Here is a 14,713-nt window from a genome sequence, read left to right on the forward strand (position 1 = left end):
CTTCCCTTTAAGGAGTTGTTCTCTTTCGCAGTTTAGTGATTCCATGTATGCTTTCTCTCTTAGGTCTGGAGGATAGTCTCTTTGTAAAAAGGCGGAAGTCATTTTTTGGGATTGGAACATGAAATTTTGAGTGTTGGAGCATTTCCTTCTCAGACATGTAAACTGACCTTTAGGTATTGCTCATTTCCAGGGGAGGTCGTGCTCACTTTGAAAGTGTAAATAGGCATTTATCCCTACTTCTTTGTTATGGTTCTTTGTGGCTATCTGATTTCCCATGATCTCCAATGAGATACCCAAAAATTAAATATTGGTGGGGTGAAAGTGATGGGTGAACTTGAAATTATTATCATTGTGATTTTAAATAGTTTACAAAAGATTGTTCTGAAAGTGCATCCCCATCCCAAATAATAAAAAGGTCATCGTTTTACCGCCCATAGAAAACCAGGCTTGCGCCAAACTCTCTCCCCCAAATCAGTTGGTCCTCAAATTGCCCCATATATAAATTAGCGTAGCTTGGTGCAAACCTGGTTCCCATTGCGGTATCCATGACTTGTAAATAGTGCTTGTCCAAAAAAAGAAAATAATTGTGTTGTAAAATAAAAAAAATAGCATCCCGAAGAAGGTGTTGGTGTTCCACTCTCAGGTCATTATCCTTACCTAGCCTTTCGGCTATAGCTTGGACTCCTAAGTGATGTGGAATATTGGAGAATAAGCTTTGGACGTCCAAGGTTAGAAAATGTAAGAGCTTTTCCAGGTTTGTTAATGGAAAAAATGCTCAGTGCTACAGTCCCACTATGGAATGGAGCAACTACAAGGACTGTTTAACACCCAAGGAGGCTGGATGTATGTGGTCACATCTGTACACAAATGTAACATCATGGTCAGTGTCTGTGATATTTGCTATTGTGTATAAATATACATCTTTTACAATAAAAGTAGCGTTATCCTGGTAACCATTATACTTTTACATATTAACTTTCTTACAGGACATATAAGGAACAGGATTCAAATTAAGAGGACGTGGAAAGGGAAATTGTTCTCTGATCAAGCCAACTAAATACATCATATCTCCTTACACCTCAGGAGGAGGAACAAACACTATTTTATTTTCTGGATAGAAGAAACCTTCAGCAACTAATTTGTTCTCACCTCATATATGATGAGTCTCACAGGAGAGAAACCACATGTGTGTTCTGAGTGTGACAAAGGCTTTACATATATATCACAGCTTCTCATACATCGGATGAGTCTCACAGGAGAGAAACCACATGTGTGTTCTGAGTGTGGCAAAGGCTTTACATGTAAATCACAGCTTCTCATACATCAGAGGAGTCACACAGGAGAGAATCCACATGTGTGTTCTGAGTGTGAAAAAGGCTTTACATGTAAATCACAGCTTCTCATACATCAGAGGAGTCACACAGGAGAGAAGCCATATAAATGTTCTGAATGCAGAAAATGTTTTTCCCAGAAGTCAAAGCTTGTCATACATCAGAGGAGTCACACAGGAGAGAAGCCATATAAATGTTCTGAATGCAGCAAATGTTTTTCCCAGAAGTCACATCTTGTCCTACATCAGAGGAGTCACACAGGAGAGAAGCCATATAAATGTTCTGAATGCAGAAAATGTTTTTCCCAGAAGTCAAAGCTTGTCATACATCAGAGGAGTCACACAGGAGAGAAGCCATATAAATGTTCTGAATGCAGCAAATGTTTTTCCCAGAAGTCACATCTTGTCCTACATCAGATGATTCACACAGGAGAGAAGCCATATAAATGTTCTGAATGCAGCAAATGTTTTTCCCGGAAGTCACATCTTGTCCTACATCAGATGATTCACACAGGAGAGACACCGAATAAATGTTCTGAATGCAGCAAATGTTTTACTCAGAAGTCACATCTTGTCCTACATCAGAGGATTCACACAGGAGATAAACCATATCATTGTTCTGAATGCAGCAAATGTTTTTCTCAGAAGGCAGATCTTGTAAAACATCAGAGGAGTCACACAGGAGAGAAGCCATATAAATGTTTTGAATGCAGCAAATGGTTTTCTCTGAAGTCAGATCTTGTCCGACATCAGAGGAGTCACACAGGAGAGAAACCATATAAATGTTCTGAATGCAGCACATGTTTTTCCCAGAAGTCAGATCTTGTCCGACATCAGAGGAGTCACACAGGAGAGAAGCCATATAAATGTTTTGAATGCAGCAAATGGTTTTCTCTGAAGTCAGATCTTGTCCGACATCAGAGGAGTCACACAGGAGAGAAGCCATAGAAATGTTCTGAATGCAGCAAATGTTTTCCCCAGAAGTCACAGCTTCTCCTACATCAGAGGAGTCACACAGGAGAGAAGCCATATAAATGTTCTGAATGCAGCAAATGTTTTTCCCATAAGTCACATCTTGTCCTACATCAGAGGAGTCACACAGGAGAGAAGCCATAGAAATGTTCTGAATGCAGCAAATGTTTTTCCCAGAAGTCAGATCTTGTCCTACATCAGAGGAGTCACACAGGAGAGAAGCCATAGAAATGCTCCGAATGCAACACATGTTTTACCCAAGAGTCACATCTTGTCCAACATCAGAGGAGTGTGTTGGCAGTATTGATAAACAGATGGACAGACAGCACTATATGGGGTATATACAGACAGCGCCATATAGAGCAGATTGGAGGTGGTATACACAGACAAATGTATGCATAGAATACCATAAGGGGGTTTTGACGGATGGATACAGTAGGTGACTAGGACAGACAGAGCACCATATGGGGGAATAGCTTGCCAGGAGAGGGCATACAAACATTCTCTGTTCTCTGCCTCCCTTCCTGTGCATGTACACTGCTGTGCTCTGCCTCCCTCCCTGTGTACATACACTGCTGGGCTCTGCCTCCCTCCCTGTGCATTTACACTGCTGGGCTCTGCCTCCCTCCCTGTGCACGTACACTGCTGGGCTCTGCCTCCCTCCCTATGTACATACACTGCTGGGCTCTGCCCCTCTCCCTATAAATACACTGCTGTGCTTTGCCTCCCACCCTGTGTACATACACTACTGGGCTATGCCTCCCTCCCTGTGCGTACACTGCTAGGCTCTACCTCCATCCCTGTGTACATACACTGCTGAGCTCTGCCTCCCTCTTTCCCTGTGTAAGTAAGCTGCTGTGCTCTGCCTCCCTCCCTGTGTATGTACACTGCTGTGCTCTGCTTTCTTCCTGTACATACACTGCTGGGCTCTGCCTCTCTCCCTGTGTAAATACACTGCTGGGCTTTGCCTCCCCCTCTGTACATACACTGCTGGTCTCTGCCTCTCTCCCTGTGTTAATACACTGCTGGGCTCCGCCTCCCTCCCTGTGTTTGTGCACTGCTGGGCTCTGCCTCCCTCCCTATGTACATACTCTGCTGGGCTCTTCCTCCCTCCCTCCCTCCCTTTGTACGTGCACTGCTTGGCTCTGCCTCCCTCCCTCTCTGTGTACGTGCACTGTTGTGCTCTACTTTCCTCCCTGTACATACACTGCTGTGCTTTGCATCTCTCCCTGTGTACATGCACTGCTGTGCTCTACCTCCCTCCCTGTGTATGTACACTGCTGTGCTCTGCCTCCCACCCTGTGTATGTTCACTGCTGGGCTCCGCCTCCGCCCCTGTGTATGTGCATTGCTGGGCTCCTGCTCCCTGTACATACACTTCTGGGCCCTGCTTCCCTTCCTCTCTGTGTTTGTGCAATTCTTGGCTCTGCCTCCCTCTCTCCCTGTGTACCTACAGTGCTGGGCTCTGCCTCACTCCCTCTACATACACTGCTGGTCTCTGCCTCCCTCCCTCTCTTTGTACATGCACTGCTGGGCTATGCCTGCATCCCTGTGTACATACACTGCTGGGATCTGCCTCCCTCCCTGTGTTCATACACTGCTGGGCTCTGCCTCCCTCCCTATGTATGTGCACTACTGGGTTCTGCCTCCCTCCCTGTGTATGCACAATGCTGGTTTCTGCCTCCCTCCCTGTACATACACTGCTGAGCTCTGCCTCCCTCCCTGTGTATGCACAATGCTGGTTTCTGCCTCCCTCCTGTACATACAATGCTGGGCCCTGCCTCCCTCCCTCAGTACTTGCACTTGCTTCCCTCCCTGTGTACGTGCTCTGATAGGCTCTGCCTCCCTTCCTCTCTGTATATATGCACTGCTGGGCTTTGCCTCCCTCCCTCTCTGTGTATATGTGTATATGCACTGCTGGGCTCTGCCACTCTCCCTGTGTATGTACACTACTGGGCTCTACCTCTCTCCCTCCCTGTGTATGTGCACTGCTGGGCTCTGCCACCCTCGCTGTGTACATGCTTGGCTCTGCCTCCATCCCTCTCTGTGTATGTGCACTGATGGGCTCTTCCTTCCTCCCTCCCTTTGTATGTGCACTGCTGGGTTCTGCTTCCCTCCCCATGTAGGTGCACTGCTGGGCTCTGCCTCCCTCCCTGTGTACATACACTGCTGGTCTCTGCCTCCCTCCCTGTTTTCGTGCACTGCTGGGCTCTCCCCCCTCCCTGTGTATGTGCACTGCTGGGCTCTGCCTCCCTCCCTCTCTGTGTAGGTGCACTGCTGGGCTCTGCCTTCTACCTCCCTGTGTATGTACACTGCTGCGCTCTCCCTCCCTCCCTCTCTGTGTACACTGCTGGTAACTTTCTCCCACACTCTCTTTGTATGTGCACTTCTGGGCTCTGCCTCCCTCCTTGTGTATATGCACTGCTGGGCTCCACCTTCCTCGCTGTGTGCATACACTGCTTGGGCTCTGCCTCCCAACCTCCCTGTGTACATGCTCTGCAGGGCTCTGCCTCCCTCTCTCTCTTTGTATGTGCACTCCTGTTCTCTGCCACCCTCCCTGTACATACACTGCTTGGCTATGACTCCCTCCTTGTGTACATGCACTGCTGGGCTCTGCCTCCCTCCCTGTGTAAGTACACTGCTGGGCTCTGCCTAAATCCCTCTCTGTGTACACTGCTGGTAACTTCCTCCCACCCTCTCTTTGTATGGGCACTTCTGGGCTCTGCCTCCCTCCTTGTGTATATGCACTGCTGGGCTCCACCTCCCTCGCTGTGTGCATACACTGCTGGGCTCTGCCTCCCTCCCTGTGTACGTGCACTGCTGGGCTTTGCCTCCCTCCCTGTGTGCGTGCCCTGCTGGGCTCCGCCTCTCTCCCTGTACATACACTGCCGGGCCCTGCGGCCCTACCTTTGTATGTGCACTGCTGGGCTCTGCCTCCCTCTCTCCCTGTGTACGTACACTGCTGGGCTCTTCCTCCCTCCCCTTGTACATGCTCTTTTGGGCTCTGCCTCCCTCTATCTGTGTATGTGTACTGCTTGGCTCTGCCTCCCTCTATCTGTGTATGTGTACTGCTTGGCTCTGCCTCCCTCTATCTGTGTATGTGTACTGCTTGGCTCTGCCTCCCTCTATCTGTGTATGTGTACTGCTTGGCTCTGCCTCCCTCTATCTGTGTATGTGTATTGCTTGGCTCTGCCTCCCTCTATCTGTGTATGTGTACTTCTTGGCTCTGCCTCCCTCTATCTGTGTATGTGTACTGCTTGGCTCTGCCTCCCTCTATCTGTGTATGTGTACTGCTTGGCTCTGCCTCCCTCTATCTGTGTATGTGTACTTCTTGGCTCTGCCTCCCTCTATCTGTGTATGTGTACTGCTTGGCTCTGCCTCCCTCTATCTGTGTATGTGTACTTCTTGGCTCTGCCTCCCTCTCTCCCTGTGTATGTTAACAAGTATTTATTTTTACAGAGTGCAGTGGAATTACCTTTGGAGATCCTTCCAAGCAGCCAGGCCCCATAGTAATCTCTATAGTTACACCACTGATTATAGGAACCCTGTATGCGGCTGTGTACCACCCTACAGGTCTCCACTGGTATCCCTTCTTTCCCTCATGCCTCCATATTGCTGCCTTACCTCATGCACTCTGAATACTATGTACTACCAGTGTCACATAGTAACCAATCATTATTACATGTGTTAGTTGATGACACTAGACTGCTAAGAGTGGATTTCTAGTTGCTATGGGTTACAGCACCTCCTTGCATCTCACATGTTATTATCCAGGTCTGATGGAGAGCACATTGTATAATAGGCGAATACTAACATCCTCCATAATAAATAGCAGCCCAGTAACAGTATACACGTTACTATGACACAGTATATAGTGATATAATCTGCATGTAGACTGAAGGACGATGTTCTAACTAGAGATGTGCGGGCTCGGATTCCCCAGATCCGACCCTGCACAAACAGTAGCAATCTGAGCCCGGGTCCGAGCACCGCTCTGAGCTTCCCGTCTGACTCGGATCCAGGCACGTGGGAAAAATGTCATTGCCCGATGCTGGATTCTCGCGAGATCCGGACCGCTATGTAAATAGCAAGTGCCCGGCACCATTTGTCACTCGTGAGTTAGGAGGGTTAGGGATAGGAGTGTGCTTAGTACTGTGCAGAGCTTTGTTAGGTTAGGTAGGTTAGGGACTGGAGCTGTGTTTTTATTTTTGCTGCTGGGGCAAAAGTCAGTGCCTACTAATGCCACTGTCTGCTCTGCTCTCTGCTGTTGTGTGCTCTGCACTGCCAGTGGCTGGCTGCAAGCCCAGTCAGTATTACCTTTACCTGGCCAATTCAATCAGACGTGTATATGACTGTGCAGTGTACACTGTTGTTAAACTTATTAACCACTTGTATACCAGTCTGCTGGTGCATCTGCTGGTGTATTTTTTACTTCCCTGCTGGTGTATTTTTTTTACAGCGTTATATAACTAGTAAAGATATTCTCTGCTGGTGCATCTACTGTACTGAGTCTGACATATAAATAAATATTAATGAATTAACAGTGTACTGGTGCATCTACTAAATAAAATAATATCTCTGCCGTATATATAATATGTCTCTGGTGGTGCATAATTAATTGCTGCCATATATATAATATCTCTCTGCTGATGCATATTAATTATACTGCCGTATATATAATATCTCTCTGGTGGGGTCTAATTAATTTACTGCCATATATATATAATATCTCTCTGGTGGGGCATAATTAATTTACTGCCATATATATAATATCTCCCTGGTGGTGCATAATTAATTTACTGCCATATATATAATATCTCCCTGGTGGTGCATAATTAATTTACTGCCGTATATATAATTTCTCTCTGGTGGGGCATAATTAATTTACTGCCATATATATAATATCTCCCTGGTGGGGTCTAATTAATTTACTGCCATATATATAATATCTCTCTGGTGGGGCATAATTAATTTACTGCCGTATATATAATTTCTCTCTGGTGGGGCATAATTAATTTACTGCCATATATATAATATCTCCCTGGTGGGGTCTAATTAATTTACTGCCATATATATAATATCTCTCTGGTGGGGCATAATTAATTTACTGCCATATATATAATTTCTCTCTGGTGGGGCATAATTAATTTACTGCCATATATATATAATATCTCCCTGGTGGGGTCTAATTAATTTACTGCCATATATATAATATCTCTCTGGTGGTGCATAATTAATTTACTGCCATATATATAATATATCTCTGGTGGGGCATAATTAATTTACTGCCATATATATAATATCTCTCTGTTGGGGCATAATTAATTTACTGCCATATATATAATATCTCTCTGTTGGGGCATAATTAATTTACTGCCATATATATAATATCTCCCTGGTGGGGTCTAATTAATTTACTGCCGTATATATAATATATCTCTGGTGGGGCATAATTAATTTACTGCCATATATATAATATCTCCCTGGTGGTGCATAATTAATTTACTGCCATATATATAATATCTCCCTGGTGGGGTCTAATTAATTCACTGCCGTATATATAATATATCTCTGGTGGGACATAATTAATTTACTGCCATATATATAATATCTCCCTGGTGGTGCATAATTAATTTACTGCCATATATATAATATCTCCCTGGTGGGGTCTAATTAATTTACTGCCGTATATATAATATATCTCTGGTGGGGCATAATTAATTTACTGCCATATATATAATATCTCTCTGTTGGGGCATAATTAATTTACTGCCATATATATAATATCTCCCTGGTGGGGTCTAATTAATTTACTGCCATATATATAATATCTCTCTGGTGGTGCATAATTAATTTACTGCCATTTATATAATATCTCTCTGGTGGGGTCTATTTAATTTACTGCCGTATATATAATATCTCTCTGTTCGGGCCTAATTAATTTACTGCCGTATTTATAATATCTCTCTGGTGGGGCATAATAAATTACTGCCGTATATATAATACAGGTTGAGTATCCCCTATCCGAAATGCTCGGGACCGCGAGCATTTCGGATAGGGGAATTTTCCGGTTTTTGGAATATTTTTTTTGCAGCCATACTTACCTGTCCCCTGATGGTCCCCGGTCGTCCCTCGGCGTCCGCGCAGTCCCCGGGCATCCACAGCAGGCCTCCGGCATCTTCTCCTGGTCTCCAGCGGTCCCAGGAATGCATTGCGCGAGTGTGCGCGCGCACCGGTGACGTCACCGGCGCGCGCGCACACTCGCGCAATGCATTCCTGGGACCGCTGGAGACCCTGGAGAAGATGCCGGAGGCCTGCTGTGGACGGCCGGGGGCTTGGTAAGTATGAAAGGGTTAGGGGTTAAAAAAAAAAAAAAAAATTCGAATGATTCCAAAAACCATGGTTTTTGGAATAATTCGGATAAGGGATGTCCGGATACCGGATACATGGTGCATCTACTGCCGTATATACTTGCACTCCAGTGGTGCTGTCCTGTAGTGTAATATATTGCACAACTCCACAAAAATAATGGAGATCCAAAATATGGAGAATCAAATTGGGAAAGATGAAGGGCCGCTTCCTCTTCTGAATCTGCTGCAAATGCAAGTAGTAATGATGACATAGACGATGATATGCCATCAACGTCATCTGCCAAGGCTGATGTCCAGTGTCAAAGTACGGGGCATGTAAAATCCAAAAAGCCAAAGTTGAGAAAAAGGAGGACCAAAAAAAATAAATTCAAATCATTGGAGGAGAAATGTAAAATTGGCAATGTGCCATTTACGACACGGAGTGGCAAGGAACGGTTAAGGCCCTGGCCTGTATTCATGACTGGTGGTTTAACTACACATGACCATGCAAGCCCTCCTACTCCCCCCTTTAGAAATTTGAAGAGATTTCAGCTGTCATCAAAAACACAGCAAACATCTCTGCCTACTAAAGAAGACATGTTGTCACAAACCCCCAAGCAGAGTCTAAGGGTGTTGGTGGTTGCGATGCTTGACCTTACCATCGCTGTATAGGAAGAGCTGGCTCCTTCCACCATTTCAGCACTCCCTCTGCATATGCTGGAAGGATCACCCACAGTGCAGTTCCTGATTTAGATAATGAAGGTGTCGATGTTGTAGACGGAGGAGGATATTGATGTAGCTGGCGCTGAGGAGGAAGTTGACGAGGAGGATGCTGAGGTGGTTTGCTTAAATGAGGCACCAGAGGGGGAAATAGTTGTTGTCCATGGGATGAAAAAGACCATCGTCCAATAAATCCACCTCTATGGTCTGGAATGTATTGCCATATGTATGGCATATGGGCAGAGGACCAATAAATCCACCTCTACAGAAGAATCCTTGGCTCAGGTAATAAACACTCTCTTTGTTCTTATCAGTGGTACCCAGAAACAAAAGAAGAAACACAATAGTGTAATACATTAAGTCACATAAGTGAATATAAATGTTCACACAGGTGGTATGACTCGTACCCTTGGTGTAAGTCTACTTTTCAAGGTAGACTACAATCACATATAAGGGAGCGGTAACGTCACCGTCACATCCAAACAATTCCAGATCCCAACAGCATATAAAATGAAGAAAAAAGCTGATATGGTGAAGTACAGCTTTTTATTATTAAAACAATTTCATAAAACAAAGAACAAGGTATGCCACAGCTGACTCTCACCGAGTGGTGTTGTCTACAGCAGAAGTGGTAGACAATATGCGCAGATGTTACAACAACAAACAGGCGTCCCTGGAAGTTGATCACCCCAGCTGGTCAGATGTCCTCCTTGCTCTCCACAAAGCCAACGTGCTTCGAAGCTCCAAGGCTTCTTATTCAAGGCATGAAAGGGATATGTGCCTAATCCCGTATTTATACTTCTATTGGGGAATCCTAATGCCAGACACAAAATAATCTATCCTTCTAATCCCGGACCTCCCCATAGAGTAGATAAATTCCCTGATTCCATGTTTTCCTGAGCACAATGAATAGCTGTAAATTTCCCGCAATGTTATTTCCGGTTTCCGGCCTCCGCCGGAACCAGAAGCGACTTTTTACCGCCCTCCGTCATCAGCTGGAACCGGAAGTGATGTTATGCGGTTCACCGACGGCTTGTTTGTGTTCCACTGAGTTTTATTCTCTATTTCCTGTCTTTGGTCCCGGCGGAAGTGATGATAATTTTTGCGGAAAACACCAAAACCGCGAAAACACCAAGGGTACGAGTCATACCACCTGTGTGAAAATGAATATTCACTTATGTGACTTACTGTATTACACTATTGTGTTTCTCTCTTCTTTTGTTTCTGTGTACTACTGATAAGAACAGAGTGTTTATTACCTGTGCCAAGGATTTGTCAGTATACTCTTTTCTTCTGTATCGATGTTTGTATGATTGGTGATTCATACTACTGATTTGAATCCATAGGCTGCGGTTAGCACAAGGATCTATCCAATAGTCTTCTTTTGTAAAATCCTCCTCTATGGTTTGGATTTTTTTTTATCCGAATCCGGACGACAAATGTATTGCCATATGTAGCTTATGTAAAGCTCCAATAAGCAGGGGTAAGGATCTTACCCACCTAGGGAGATCCTCCCTTATACGTCACCTCAAGACCCTTCATAAATCAGTGTTTAGTTCAGGAACTGTGGCTAGCAGTCCACGGACACCTAAATCCCTTGGTCCTCCTGTTGGAGCCAAGCGCCTGAAAAGCACACCACCAACTCCCTCCTCGTCAAATTCCTCCTTAATTCGGATCGGGGGGAGTCCTGCAGGCCATGTCACCAGCATGACTGACTCCTCTTCTATCCACGATTGCTGCAGCGAGAATCCTGCAGCGCTTCGCTGTAAGACCGCTACGTCTTTCACTAAGCAATTGACCATCCAACGGTCATTTGAGATGAGAACGAAATACATCAGCAGTCATCCTATGGCAAAGCGGATAGCTGCAGCCTTGACAGTTATGTTGGTTTTAGATGTGCATCCAGTGTCCGCCATCAGTGGAGTGGGATTTAGACGGTTGATGGAGGTATTGTGTCCCCGGTACCAAATCCCATCTAGATTCCACTTCACTAGGCAGGCAATACGCAGGATGTGGTTAGAAAAAAAAAAAAAAAAACAGTTTGTATCCCAATTGCACACTGAATGAGAAAATAACTACATATTAATCAGATAATACAGAGATCTTGGTTGCATATATCTGCAGATATAGGGCTAAGCCCCCAGGCCGTGCGTCAAGGCCTCTCTGTCACTGGGGGTCCCTAATACTGGGTATGGGTCTGGGGTGTGGGCCCCCAACATGCCGACACAGGCTGAGTATTTCAGGGCAGCACACAAATGAAAATTAGTAAGGGTTAATAAGAAGCACATAAGTGCTATGTAGGGAAGTGAAGGTGGGATTAAAATACAAAATATATACAATGTGATAGGAAAAATAAGAGTTAATAAAGTGTTAGGGTGTGCCGACCTGGAGCAGACCAGCCCTACCAACACAGGGGGAACCACATTCCCAAACCCATCCCATAAGCAATAACATATATGTCTGTATCTCTGTATTATCTGATTAATATGTAGTTATTTTCTCATTCAGTGTGCAATTGGGATACAAACTGTTTTTTTTTTTTTCCTAACCAGATTTACCCTTCCCTGTTGGCACCTGAATGACACACCTCTGATTGAGCAGCTTACCAACAAAAGTGTAATACGCAGGATGTACAGGGACGTCAGAAAAAGTGAAAAATACGGCTGTACCCACTGTCCACTTAACTATGGACATGTGGACAAGTGGATCATGGCAAACTAAGGACTATATGACTGTGACATCCCACTGGGTAGATGCATTGCCTTCCTCAGCAGCAACATATCCTGCACGCCAGCTCCTTCCAAGGCAGTCTATGCTGTGTATCCCCGCTTTCAGGAAGAGGCACAACGCCGATAACCTCTTAGAGAAACTGAGGGAAATCATCTCCCAGTGGCTTACCCCCCTTAGACTCTCCTGGGTATTTGTGGTGTCGGACAACTTGCGGGCATTACACATGGGCAATTTCCAGAAAGTGCCATGTTTTGGCACGCGATACATTTGGTGGGGCAGCATTTCATCATAAGTGACAGAAGCGTGCAGGAGATGCTTGCTGTGGCCCGCAAAATTTGCAGGCACTCGGCATTCTGCCACTGCCACTCCACCCTCTATATGATGCAGAGAATGGAGGAGCAGCAAAAGGCAATTCAAGCCTACACGGCCACCTATGACATAAGCAGAGGAGCAGGCTGTACCTGACTCAAGTGCAGTGGAGGTTGATTTCCATGTTGTGCAAGGTTCTACAGCCCAAAACAGAAGAATAGAAAAGTCCCGAGGCGCAATAGATCCTTGCAGCCTCACTTCCAAATGGAGGACCACCCAGTAATCCTCACTCGCCAACTCTCCAGAACAAATGAGAAAGTGCAGGCGCTTGACTTGTATGTTCCGTAGTGTGATTTTTCTCTCACGTGAAAAGTAAACAGAAAAATGTGTATCAGTGACACAATATTTAATATTAAATTATGGAGGTAACATGAACCCAGGGAAGGAAATTGTACCGCAACTCACTCTGCAGTGAAGTGTGACAGGTGTATAGCGGTTTCTTTTAAAGGTTCACCACAGTGATGAATTTAGAAATATGTACCAAAACCAAGTGCCAAAGACTGCTTAAAGACTCCTGAAATATCAGTGAGTACGGTATGCATCTGAGCTCATTGGCACTTGATTTTGTTCTGGCCAGTACAGGAGAGTGGAGCAGGATTTGGAAAGGATTGTCATCTTCCTCCAGAGACTGAACTCTGTCACTTCTGTGTCTTGGTTTCTGGTCTGGTTCTGGACGCTGCACTCTGTTATCTTCATCTTCAGAGCCAGGGTTTCAGCTCGGATTCCACATCCAGTGGTTTAGCTCAAATACCATCTGAGAGCAGGTGTCTGGATTGGTCTTGGGCACTGGGCTCTGCTGTTCCCTCCTGCAGAGTAAGTGCTTCCAATCCAGACTCCATCCTGTGATTTACTTCCAGCCTGCCCGTGGTTCAAGTGGGTCAGTTTCGTCTCACTTTTACACTTGAACGCAGAGGGAATTCTTCCTGGTAAGGAAGTTTATGGTTTTGTTATTATTAACTCCTTCCTGAGTATTGTTGCTCCAAGTGAAAGCACATTACATCTTGCTGGTTCACTTTATCTGTGTGTCTGTTTGTTCCCCATTTGTCCCCAATGTTTGTCAATGACACTCATAACAGATGACAAGTGACTATAACATCTTGTCTCTGTAGAGCCAGTTTATACAGGGAGATATGTGTGGGGGCCCAAACAAACCAATAATTTCAGCCACAGTTTTGTAGGCCCTGTCGCTGAAATGTTTGGTATGTTAAAGTGTGCATGTCCTATTTCCACAACATAAGGATGGGTGGGAGGGCCCAAGGACAATTCCATCTTGCATCACCATTCATTAATCCCAATGCTGAGAGTCATTGATATGTGAGATAAGTGGACTTATTATTATTATTATAATTTTATTTATAAGGCACCACAAGTGTTTCGCAGCGCCGTACAAAGGAACAATACAAGGAGACAAAACTTGGCATAACATTGAATAAATAACAAAAATACAGTACAAATAAAGAGCACCACAGTTCAATACACATTACAGCTTAAATGTAAGTAGTGAGGACTCAATCAACATACAACTAGAGGCTTGAGGCCAATGATGGAGATGAGTATGCAGACGAAGATGGTCACTGAGTGTTGGAGTAAAGGAGAGTCATTGATTGCTGCACGAATCGGCCACTGCTCCTCGGCTGGTCGTCACCTGGTTATGTCTGGTCAGTAGGTTCCATTCCATTCTATTGCCGTACATACAATATAATATCCCTCTGCTGGTGCATCTACTGCCTTAGATAGGGTGTTAGAGGTGTCTCTGGGAAGCACTGTACCTTAAGCACAGATAACACGTACATGACTGTCACATTCACAGACTCTGTAATGCAGATGATGATATTCCCTATATTATTCTGGGAGTCCACCGCTGCCACTCTCACCCTGCATCACACAACCAGACGCCGTCGGAAGATGGCCTAGGTGACAGGAGCGTTTCTGCCACTGCCTGCAGAAGGCTGCCGATTCGCCCACTGCTCCTCGGCTGGTGGTAAATGTGAAGATACGGGGTTCTTCAATCACTCAGACACCGAGCAGATGAAACCAAAATATGGTTTATTTTTATCACAGCACACACATGTAGATAAAGACAGGAACAAGAGGCAAATGTAGCATATAAACGTTATCGGGTAGCAGTCCAAAAATGGCAGTCCTTGTAGCAGCCGTTCCAAAGCACAAAACTATCACTCCTCCACACAGCAGGGATAGCAGATAAGTCCACACGATACCCAGATAGAGCACAACCTCTTAGT

At 45.1% G+C, this 14,713-nt stretch overlaps 2 protein-coding genes across 3 annotated transcripts in view; both read left to right on the plus strand.

Moving 5' to 3' along the window:
* LOC146075990 (uncharacterized) overlaps window positions 1-7,028 on the plus strand; it is a 39,899-nt gene extending 32,871 nt beyond the window's left edge. The window contains exon 3 of the mRNA XM_083185744.1: window positions 987-7,028. Within this exon, the coding sequence (XP_083041870.1) occupies window positions 1,157-2,278 (1,122 nt within the window). The 5' untranslated portion in view covers window positions 987-1,156 and the 3' untranslated portion in view covers window positions 2,279-7,028. The remainder of the gene's footprint in view (window positions 1-986) is intronic.
* The window catches only part of LOC146075992 (uncharacterized), a 411,577-nt gene that overhangs the window by 186,875 nt on the left and 209,989 nt on the right, over window positions 1-14,713 (plus strand). The window lies entirely within an intron of this gene.

The sequence above is a fragment of the Crinia signifera genome, chromosome 4 (genome assembly GCF_055691185.1).
Source record: "Crinia signifera chromosome 4, ASM5569118v1, whole genome shotgun sequence".
NCBI lineage: Eukaryota > Metazoa > Chordata > Amphibia > Anura > Myobatrachidae > Crinia > Crinia signifera.